Source organism: Equus przewalskii, chromosome 5 (assembly GCF_037783145.1).
Source record: "Equus przewalskii isolate Varuska chromosome 5, EquPr2, whole genome shotgun sequence".
NCBI lineage: Eukaryota > Metazoa > Chordata > Mammalia > Perissodactyla > Equidae > Equus > Equus przewalskii.
The window spans coordinates 77,097,791-77,109,405 of record NC_091835.1 but is presented as its reverse complement, the minus strand read 5'-3'; the positions used below and the strand labels follow the sequence as shown (position 1 = coordinate 77,109,405).

The 11,615-nt window shown below is 42.8% G+C and overlaps 1 protein-coding gene across 4 annotated transcripts in view; it reads left to right on the top strand.

Moving 5' to 3' along the window:
• Positions 1-3,039: 3,039 nt before the first annotated feature.
• LRIG3 (leucine rich repeats and immunoglobulin like domains 3) overlaps positions 3,040-11,615 on the top strand; it is a 45,436-nt gene continuing 36,860 nt past the window's right edge. Inside the window, exons 1-4 of one of the 4 annotated variants that reach the window (XM_070619645.1) lie at positions 3,040-3,239; positions 3,411-3,571; positions 9,339-9,410; positions 9,614-9,688. In XM_070619645.1, the coding sequence (XP_070475746.1) occupies positions 9,382-9,410; positions 9,614-9,688 (104 nt within the window). In that variant the 5' untranslated portion in view covers positions 3,040-3,239; positions 3,411-3,571; positions 9,339-9,381. Of the gene's footprint in view, positions 3,572-7,301; positions 7,836-9,338; positions 9,411-9,613; positions 9,689-11,615 lie in introns of those variants that run through there. The other 3 variants (XM_070619643.1, XM_070619644.1, XM_008526275.2) reach the window with 3 other exon arrangements.

The following is an 11,615-nucleotide window of genomic DNA, read 5'->3' as shown; positions in this document are numbered from 1 at the left end:
TAAGCATAAGCCACACCATAAAACATCCTCTGCTGATTGATTCCCAATCACGATTACTTTAGGTGGAACAAGAACTGAAAGACGCTTGCAAAGCACTCTGTGTGAAGAAATCCCCTAAATTTATAATTTCTCCCCAGTTTTTACAATTCTCTTGCCCATATCTAATCTGGTAGCATTGTGTTTTAGTGATTGCATTAAAGAATCTTTCCCAAGCTTCAAATTCATTATTACAGAAATGAAGTACTTTCTGGGTGCGCTTGTATTTATTTGATTTACACAATATTTAACTTAATTGTGTAATTATAGATATGAACTTGGAACTACTATGGATCCACATCTGACTGCTGGGAGCAAACATGCAAAGGGTGTACTAGGGAGGGGCTGGTAGCCTCTAGATTTCAGCTAGTCATGGGCATTAGTCAATAAATCTTACAGAGGGAACAGAGAGTGACAGCTAACCTAGTGAACTAATAAATGGAAATCAGACAAGAAAGTCTTTATTGTATTCCCAATTTACAGATGGAGAAATTGAGGTACTGAAATTTTAAGTAACCTATCACATTGCCACTAAAACTCCTAAAGGATACATGATTATGTGCAAATTCTAAGCATCATCTAGGCAGCAGTAGAGTAAAAATGGCCAATTATATTCCAGTGAATATTGGGTGTGCCGGGAGTGCCCTGGAGGGATAGCTAAAGCAAGACTCAGGGAAGCCTTCTCCAAAAAGGGGATGCTTAACATGAAGCACAGATCAACCAGGCATAAGAGGGGCAGAGTATGATGTGGACAGAGGGACCAGCATGTGAAGGAGGAAGACCAAAGGTAAAGAGCATAGCATGGGATGCAAATTGCAAGTAGTTCCTAGAGTAAAAGGGAGATAATTAGACAAAATGAACTAAAGAGATAAGTAGAGGCCAAACACATAACAGGTTGCATATGTCACCCTACAGAAATTAAATTTTGGTTTGAGGACAACAGAAGCCCTTGCAAAGAAGGAGCGTGTTGAATTACAGGCTCAGATGTGAGCTTTCGAGCTATCACTTGACTTCATTGTGGAGAAAGGACTGGAATGTCAGATAGGAAAGAGGCTGTGGCAGTAATCCAAGCAGAGCTGATGGTGGTCTGAGTTTGCATAATGTCCACGGAGAGAGAAAGGAGATGCATTTAGTTGCTGGAGCTTCCACAGGACTTGCTAACTGACTGAATGCAGAGGTGGTGGTGAGAATGAGGAAATCGCAAGGGTGAATCAGGCTTCCGGGGCAGGGGTCATCTGGACAGGCGGAGGTATCACTCTCCGAGAGAGTGAACTCAGGAGGTAGAGCAGCAAGCCTCAGGGATGAAGAAATCCAATTCTAGACATGTGACATTTGAACATCCAATTGGAGATGGCCTATGAGTGGTTGAACACATGGGTCTAGAATTTAGGAGAAAGATTGGGCTAGAAATATGGATGTGGTAAATATCAACATATGGGTGTAAATAGAATTCACAGAAGATGAAATAATATAAGGAGAGTATAAAATGGGGAAAGAAAATGAGCCAAATCTCCCCAAAATGGTAGCCAATGTCTAACTATCTCTGTCATGTGACAGGAGTATAATGGCATAGTTCTTCTTTTTAGAAACTCTAATGCATTGCCTGGTTTTCCTTATATGAAATAGATGAGGGAGACTGAGCTGGAAAATGCATAGCATGACTGTGGCATGTCTTGACCACTTCTAAGCAAGCAAATTGATCACTCAAAACCGAGGTACCATCATCATAAACATTTTCTAATTGCACATCATCAAAACAGCTGGCGGGGTTGAAGCTAATGCTAGCTGGAAAGAAGAGGCTGGAATATCATATCTAAAGCAACGTGCTTCAACTTCAAAGTGATCTTTTCCCTCCCCCATGAATTGGCGTGCTTACACGGGTGATTTGCTATGGTGGAATTCAACGGGCATTAGAGTCGGAGTTAGAGTCTCCACTCTACAAGCCTTCACCTTTTCTCAATCACGAGCAGTTGAAGCAGCCCCAAGGAATGTTCTGGCACATAGCATGCAACAATGACTGTAAAACTGGAAGTTTAAAATAAGCTTCCAGTTTTTGCCACATACAAATGAGTTACCCTCTCTGGGTCTGTTTCCTCATCCAGAGGACGGGGACGTTCGCAGATCACCTGAGGTTTCCATCAGTTCCAAAATCCTGTGGCCGCAATCACCCGCAGGAGTAAGCCAAGGCACAGACTGCGCTGGGAAGTCCTGTAAGCCTGAATCCACCACCGCCTGAGGAGGCAGACGAGTACTTGTAGCCTGTAGCATTCTCAATCAACATCTGTCATCACTCAAAGCCCAGGTGGACCATGTGCATATATTCATTTTTCCCTCCATGGTCCTGGTTTTCATTTGCTCTGAAATACTAGTGTGACTACTTTTATCCCTAGCTATTGAATACAATCTAGATTGCCATTCTGGTTTATTAGAAGGTCATTTCCCATAATTTCCCCCCAGCTCTATCAATGCACTACGGCTGGCCATTTGTAACTCAATATACCATTTCCAATACCGTAACTTTTACATTTTAATATTGTTTTTAATTATGGAGCACACATATGGGAAAAAATGATGAGCATTAATGTAAAGAAAACTATATTTTCATTGAAACCATTGTTTCATCTGTGGGTGGCAGGATAACGTACATTTTTAAAACTTGGAATTGAAAGGTTTGCTGATCACAGAGCTAATTTAACTTGACTCCCCTAAAGTTCCCCTAAATACCTCCAACTCCGAGAGCTGGCCTAATATTTGCTCATTTGTTTCTTCACTCCCTTTTCCTCTTCAACTCCATTTGATGTATGTTTCCCAGGACGTAGCGGAGACTTCTGGCCAGAGAAGCTGGAAAATGTAACTCCGAATTTCCTACAATCTCAGCTCCACTTTCTCCCGCGCTCCCGCCCAGGGGCTGGAGCTTTGTTATTGTCACGTGGCCCGGGTGGACGCTGGCGGCCAATGGGCGCGCGCCGGGCCTCGCCGCCCCGCCCCGAGCCTCGCCGCGCCGGGACTGCGCGCTCCGCGGCGGGGAGGAGGCGACAAAGTTTCTTTTGCGGGCCGGAGGGGGCTGCGCGCCGGCGCCGCTCGCCCTGCAGCTCCGCCGCGGCCGGCCGATCCTTTTGGCTTCCGTCTCGCTGCTCCGGGGCATGCAAGGGCCCCGCGGCTCGGAGTGAGGGACAGGAGCTGCCTTGGGAGTGCGCGCGCACGCGGCCCGGAGCGAGGCGGCCGCCCTCGGCGGGACTTGGGGACCCGAGTGCGCAGCGCCGGGCCGAGCGCGAGGCCGCAGGAGCGCGATGGGCGCGCCGAGGCTCCGCGCGCCCGCGGCGGCGCTGGGGCTGCTGCTGTGCGCGGCGCTGGGGCGCGCGGGCCCGGCCGAGGGCGGCCGTCGGGGCGGGCGCGGGCCGCTGGGGAAGCCTCCCGGCGGGGCGGCCGAGCGCCCGTGCCCCGCTCCCTGCCGCTGCCTCGGGGACCTGCTGGACTGCAGCCGCCGGGGGCTGGCGCGCCTGCCCGAGCCGCTCCCGCCCTGGGTCGCTCGGCTGTAAGTATTCCTGGTGCGGGCGGGGGGCGAGGGGCCGGGGCGCGCGGCAGCTTTTTCCGGGGCAGCTCCTCGTCCGGGCCCAGGCCTCGAGCGGCGCTCCGTGGGGCTGGAGAAGGAGCCGTCGGGGCCCCAGGCTCCCTCCCCCGGGGCCTGCGGGCCGCGCAGGTGGGCGCTTGGCGCGCCCCGCCTTGCCGCAGGTGGGCGAGGGGAGGGAGCCCCTGACAACTCCAGCGGAGAGGCGACCTCCTGCGACTGGAGCGCGCCCCGGGGGTTTAGATGCGGCGGGAGAGGTGGTCGCCGGCGGACTCCGGGCGTTGGCAGTTCTGCCTCTGAGGGTGATCCGCTGGCTCCCCTAGACTTCCTGAGTGGTTCAGGGCCCTTTCCTGCTCCGAGCTAGTCATTAAACGCTCTCCTTTGCTCTGGGAAGGCCCCTCAACAGAGTTCGGTCACTCTCCAAACTATGGTCGACATCTTTTGTTGTTCCCTTCCGTGTGCTTCATTTCGCATTAGAAAACTCCATAAACCCCCCTCCTCGACCGTTTTGTGACACCTCCTCGTTCTGGTAAGGAGTTGGGAGGACTGATCAGTAGGTGTGGAAGGGAAGGAGTTGGAGTTTTCCGAACCAGGGGCGTGATTTCTGTAGCTTCTCAGCGCGCCCAGACGGTTTAGGAGAGAGCGCTGGGTGCTGTTATGCAAGTTTTTGGACGCCAACTGTGAAGTCTGAAAACCTGAGATCTCTGCCAACTGCGTGGAAGAACAAGGAGGAAAGTGTAGTTTAGTTGAAAAGGCTGATTCTCTCCAAGTATCGTCTCCTTATTCTCTTCCAGAGTTAGTTTTGTTAAAATTAGAGGACTCGTGTAAACTTGTGTTTCTTTTTTTCTTTTCTTTTTTTTTTTTTAAATAGTTACCCTGTTTAAAAGCAATAAAAGTGCAGTCCATCTTTAATCCTTAGATTTGGGCCTGGCGGAATCGCAATGGAAATTCTAAGTTCTTCAAACAATTCTGGTCAACTATCCTAACGCCCTCATAAGAGGGATAGAAAGTTTGGTCAGTAGTTTAAGAAACTGTGTTCTTAAATCGTTGTGCTAATCAGAATCTTTATTTGTGAATTGTAGGATTGTTGGCCACCAAAAGCGTGTTCTTCGTGTTAATAAACTTTAGTTTAATCGAAAGGTAGAATTAGAGAGTTTTAGAGTGGTGTTTAATCTCCGATCATGGAATGTCTCATTTAGTAGTTTTTATTACAATTGAAGAAAGAGATAAGAGCTTTAACCTAAAGCAGGAAGACTTTCAATTAGTTGTGGCTAATTCTGTTCAACTGCCTCTAGTGGAGGTCATGCTGCCTTATTCATGAAATGTGAATGGCTCTATTGACAACATATGGGACTGAACGTTTGAATGATTGGAGGTGAACACCTATGAGTAATAGAGGGATGAGAAGAAGAAAATGAATCTAGTACTTCCTGGGGTGTGTTTAGAAATGCTGGATCATTCAGCAAATCTACCTATATTCAGTAGTTTCTCAGTATCAGGTGGCATACTGGATCCTGCCAGCATGCAGTATGCTTTTTTTGTGAATTTGGATGTTTTTAAAAAATAACTGTATTGCTCTTGATTGGAAGTTGAGTTAAACCAAAAGGGGTTTGATACCTATTTCAACATTGTCTTAAAAGTAGCTGGCCTAATTAGGATTTTGTTTTGCAGATAATTTGGTGGCACACTAAAAACAAATTACAGTTTATTTGGTTAGCACAATCTTTAATTACATTTCCGCTAGCAGTAAATTGTCTTGATACAAGGCCACATTCCTTGAATGTATGTGAAAATAAGTTCCACTTGTATAAATAAGCTCTAGGTTTGTTGTCAGAAGCCCCACTGTGATCACTCATCGGACAGCTCTGTCAGTCTTGTGCTTGTGTGACTTTTAACCAACTTTGTAGTTGTCACCAAGCCATGTGGCTAAATTCTTTATCGTAAGTGTTTTTTCTGTTTGTGCCTAAAGTTCTAGATGTCTAGTCTCTCCACCTTGGGAAGAAGTGAAACACCTGGAATTGACCTTTAACTTCTCTATTCCTTGGTGTCTGGAACGGGAGACATAAGAAAGCTGCTGCTTAATTTTGCATAGTTAGAAAGGCTTTTAAGTCGACTGTTTCCGAGTTCAGAAATAAGTAGAAAAATGCATATTGTTCTTCGCCGTATCTCAACTTCCTTTTCCTTAGGTAATGAAGATAGTGAAAGTTTGCCTTACGATTAGTTTACGAGAGCACTGTTCAGAAAAAGCTTGGTAGACCTTTTGTGCTACCAAAGACAAACAGAAGTGTATCTTTTGTTCTATTTGTTGAACTTGCAAGTTAAAAAATCGGTGTCTCTACCTATGATACATGTGTGTATGTGTCTTTCACTTTATTCAGTTGTCGTTTATTGCCATAGGAATCCCATGTGTGAAAAGTTGAATAGTTTGAGCTGTAAAATAATAACATTGTAGTTAGTTCTCCCTTCAGAGTAACTTCTAGTACTTTAAGGAAAGTGGCTCTTAAAACAGCAACTATGTGAAGTGTTGCTTACAACTGCCTTTAAAGGCAGACTTGAGTTTACGTTTAGAGTTATGGCTTGTGCTTCCCAAGAGGTCTGAATCTAGTGGTCCTGAGAATGTGGGACTTCGCCAAAAGAGGGAAAAGTTACTCAGTTGCCAATGAGAATTTCAGTATTATTAAAATCTCACTGAAATTTCAGGATTCTTTATCTTATCACATAGAAATGTTTGAGTGAGCTGAGCTCAGGCGAGAGTGCGGAAGGTACACACTGCTGGTGTGGCTCTTTGGTGTCTGCATGTTATAAATCCTCTGTTCAGTCCCCCAACTGGGGCTGGGGTGGGGAATAGTCCTTATGGTTTTCACAGCTGCTTTTCTATATTTTCCAGACTAAAACTTGAACATAGCAGGCTGATTTATGAGTCACTTTGGATCCATGTCTTAAAACAGCTACAGCCTGCCGTCTTGTTTTTCAGCTTTCCAGATTTCTGCTGAATTAGCAGCTCCTCAGGCCCCACTGGGATTGATTAAGAAGCTGGGCTGGATTTGCATTTTACAATTGGACTTGGAAGTCAGATTTCCAAATGCTAAAAGGAAGAAAATGAGAGCTGGAACCGAATGTTGTAAATGAATTATTTTCATAGATATTTGTTCTCTTGCTAATATGCAGGAAGAGAGACTGCTGTCTCCCACATAGAGTTTGATTTTCAAGTATTTGGCCAGCTGAGTTCTGGGTAAACAGTTAACACCTCCCTCCGTCACCTCCTTTCCCATTTATGAAGCTCACTTCAGAAAACTTTCTCAAAAGGTTTTCTGGGGAAGATAGTCAGTGTTGGACATTTAAAAGTGAAGACTCTGCCTTCCTGATTGACTGTTCTTATGGGTTTAAGAAAGCATCGATATTGTCCAACTTGAGTTTGTTTTTAATGGTCTAGCCGTAAAAACAATATAAGGAAGATTTAGGAAAATGTGACATCCTTTAACTGGAGAGTAATCGTTTCTGAAACGTAAACTGTATTAAATCTAAATTTAGGTGCATTAAAAGTTTCATGGCTTTAAGTATTTAGCAGTAAAAGTCACTTAAGGGGTGATTTTTTTTTTCTCCCACATATAATGTGGTTTTAATAGTACACAAAACTCAGGAATGGAAGTGTGTTGCAATAACTGAAATATTTAAGGTTGCCAGCTCCTGCTTCTGCATCCGAAATAAGTGGCCCCCAGCACGTGCACTGTTCTCTCAAGGCAGTTTCTCATTTTAAAGGCCTTTTGTTGGAGCTCTCATCCCATTACTGTTTGAAAAAACAGTTAAGCACTCAAATCTCTTTTCTCACAGGCTTGCCCTGTGAAATAATCCTTAAAATGAAGTGGAGAGTGCCGTCTTAGTTTTTCTAATTAAAAAGAAAATCACCTGTATTAAATGTAAATGCCAGATCGGGTCCCCCTTTCCTTTTAAAACTTGAAACAATGGGAGATGCCGTGGCATGTTGGTTCAGTGTGCTTTAGTTGAATGGGTCCAAGTGAGCCTTTCTGTTGATTCAGGCCACCTCCCAGGTGAAGGACTCTTTGCCTCGGTTGTTTTTTAAACCCTGTGGGAAATCTGTGACTGTCTGTGGTGCAGAAAGCACACAGGTTTTGTTTGAATCCTAACGTGAGTTGTTGGGCTCACGGCTTCCTTGATGAACTCCAGATGGACGTGAGCTGGGCTGTGAGGGAAAGTGTCTGGCTCCAGCGTGGTGAGTATGCACAGCAGTGGTTGTAATTGCAGGATTTTTATAGTTTAAAGACTGTGCCAGATTTTTTTTCGTGTTATAACTCTACCAGAACAAATCTACTCATGTCTGTTACTGTCTGGTAGGTCTTTAGGCAAACATGTTTCAAATAAAACCTTTGCAGATTTTTTTTTAGGTGAAATAGAGAAATCCAGGTTTATTCTCAAAACAAAAATTCAAAGATGAAAGATCTCTTATTTCTAATTGTTAACTAATGGACATGCACTAAGGCATACTGCCTCTCTGGATGTGATTTCCCTGCCTTTCTCTCTTCTTTTTTGGGCATACTTATGTGTATAACAAATGGTTCGTGCTTTTCTCCAATCCAGTTTGGTTATTTAAAAATCTTCATTTCTAAACACTGAAAGACTTAAATTAGTAAGGGTTAGTTAATCTCTTTCAGTAGGAGAGCTTTAAGACATACTGTGTGTTGGCCTGTTTTTCAGTAGCTGTTCAACCATTTCATTTCATTCACCATTTTGAAGGTACATATTCAGTATGTAGACTGACACATAAGGAATATAACAAAATATTTGCTGGGTTTTGTTTCATATTTTGAATCTTAAATGCTGAATGAGATGACTTTCCTAGCCTAGATTATTTCACATGTAGGAGTTTTGTTTTGCTTTTTCTGTTTTAAATGATGTCCTGTGGAAATTGTTACTAAGTTAGATTGAGTCTTTGAGTAAGAAGCAGATTTATTTTAATGATTGAAAAGAAATCTGATCACAGGTTTCTGTACACTCTGCTTAACTTTGTTAGGTGGTTGATGTGGTTTAAATTATACATTACATTGCCAGATAGTGAGATTTGGGAAAGTCAGGAAAGCAGAGGGTTCAGGTTATTTTCAACGCTCTCAACACACACACACACACACGCACACATGCACACATGCACACATACATACATACATACACACACATGCACGCACAATGATACTTTGAATAATTTGGTGCCTTAACCCAGGGAAATAAATATCTGTGAAAAGCAATTTCTATTTTGTTTGACTGTAATAAGGACACTGGTGCTTAATTTCATGATAATGAAAAGGTTTCTTTAGAGGTTTTAGTTTCAGCAGCCTGCCTAATTAGCCACTTTTTGTAAGCCATGACTTCATCATATCACGTTGGGGGTGAGGGGATGGTAGGGGATGGGAGGGTGAAGCGAAACAGCCAGTTCACAAAAGATCTGTTCACCCTGTGCCAAAACACATCTCCGAAAACGTTTGTGGGCTGAAAGCATTTGAATCTGCCAGCCTCCTAAACTAATTTTGTCCTCAGAGTTTGTATTTTTGAGTTTGGTGTTTGGGTTGCCATCAAGTTTATGGAACAGGATAGACCGGTTATTTCTTATGTTGTCACTAGTGTTGATAGAGATGTTTCGTAAACCCACTCTGTCCTGCGCATCATTAGGGACTATTAATGATTTTTGGAAACTGCTTATAATTTTATTTTTGTTTTCTCACAGGGATTTAAGTCACAACAGATTGTCTTCCATCAAGGCCAGTTCCATGAGCCACCTTCAGAGCCTTCGAGAAGTGTGAGTCTTAGTGATTTTCTCTTTGAGGTTTGAATAAAATATACAACCCATCACACTGTTTAACTGTAAAGAACATTTGCATTGTAATAAATTATTTAAAATTTTTAACTTGGGAGGTATCTTTAAATAATTTTATAAATTTTTCACCTCTATGAATTACAGATTACCTAATCAGCTTTTTTTCCCTTTTTTGGCGTTTATAGGAAACTGAACAACAATGAATTGGAGACCATTCCAAATCTAGGACCAGTCTCGGCAAATATTACACTTCTCTCCTTGTAAGTGAATGTTGGCAGGGTTTCTCACGTGTGTTTGCAAGGACTGCGGGTAGCAGTTCCATCTGGTCTAGAGCAAAGATCTTATGAGCAAAATATGAATGCTTCCTTCAGTGGATAACGGAGAAGCATTCTTTAAATGGGTGGACTTGTTTTCCAGCTCTCTCTTTCTCCTCAATTTTAAGTATCGTTGTAACAGCCTGCTTTCACACTTTGCCATCATTGCCCAACTGGTCTCCAAGATTCAGAGAAGCCGCCCTTGCCCATTAGAGATGTGTATTTGGTTATATTCTGTCGACTAGGACTTTAATTCTGGGGTTACTCAATGGTTGGCCTGCAACCCGTGGATTAGGTAGGACAGAGTTCCTACTGGAGAATGAGCGGAGTTGTTTTGTAGGAGAAATGGGAGCTGCTAATAAGACTTGGGAGTATCCTCTTAAGTGCGGTGCCCGCAGTGGAAGCCAAGGTGCAGAAAGATCAAGTCAAAATAGCAGCTTTATACAGCTAAAATTACATTTTGTGATTGAAGTTTGAAATACCGTTGATGGCATTTTGCAAATAGGAGCTTTCAAATAAAATTAAAATTGTGTTAAGTTTTCTGTATTTTTAGGGCAGATAACATGTTTATATTCATGCATTGGAGATGTTTTGGAATAATTTTGACTTCCAGCATTTAAAGGTAGTATTTAGAATGTGCATGTTTTTAATTTCTAAAATTAAGTAGCTTACCTTAATCTTGAATACTTAAAAAGTATGTTTAAGCCACTAAAGTTAAAAATGTTTTTATCTTGTAAACAACTTAAGGAAAAACCCACCATTGTTAGTTGCTTCTGGGAAGGCGTTGGGAGGGTTGAAATTATACAGTAAATTTCAGGAAAGCTGTTCAATTAATTAAAGTGATCACTACCCAATTGCTTACATCTGGTGATTTATAGAGGTTTGTTTTTACTGAGGGCCCAGGTCAGCTAAGTCATGGGTGCAGCCGCTGTGTCTGCTCTCCTCTGTTTGAATAAGAACTAAGTGACATTTGATACTGATGTGGTTTTTGCAAAGATCAGAAACAGAAAGGAATGAAAGAAAAAGCAGTTGGTGTTTGACAAATAAACACTGAATGTAAAAAACAGTTTTATTCTAGCATTAATACCTGTTTTCTTTGTCTTTGACAATTGCTTAAAATTTTGGAGTCTAGATGGAGTACTGGTTTTGGTGTCTTAAACATCTTTAGCTGTTCTAATTTGACCAGTGGGGCCTTTTTACACCCCGGGGAATACTACCTCACCCTTCCGTCCTTGCGTTGTGTATTGGCAGATTCTGTCAGCGTGTTCAAGAGAGCCTTGAGGGTCCTTGCATGCTTCCCGGCTGAGAGGGTCTGCAGTGGCGTTGGGGAATCTGAGTGGGTGGGGAGAGCAGTCTTCTCTTTGGCATGGTATAGAGTTGGAAGCATGGGAACTTGTAAGGAAATTAGCAAGCTCTGTTGGAAATAAATGACCTTGCTATTTTATACTTTAAAGCTATAATTTGTCCTTAGAAAACTGAAATGAAATCTGGAAAGTTAGAAACCTTTGAAATTTGAACTCTTCTCCATATTTCTGTATTTCACTCTAGCGAGTGCTGAATTATCTTTACCGAACTTGAATCATCTCACTTTCTTTCCCCTTAATTTCTTTCAGTGCGTCTAACCAGGGATTGCTTTGTTCATCTTATGTAACAATAGATGCTATTTATTTATTACCGCCTTACATGGAATCTGGGAAGGGTCATTTATGTGATGGGCCTGCTTAAATCTGGATAGTGAAAAATTGCTTGCATGCCTATGAAATGTCTTGAAAAATTCACTCTCTGGCTGTTTTCTTCTACTCATTTTGTTTTCTTCTGTAGACTTCTTTGGATATTGCAATACACAGTTATTGTTTCCAAAGCATTGTTAATT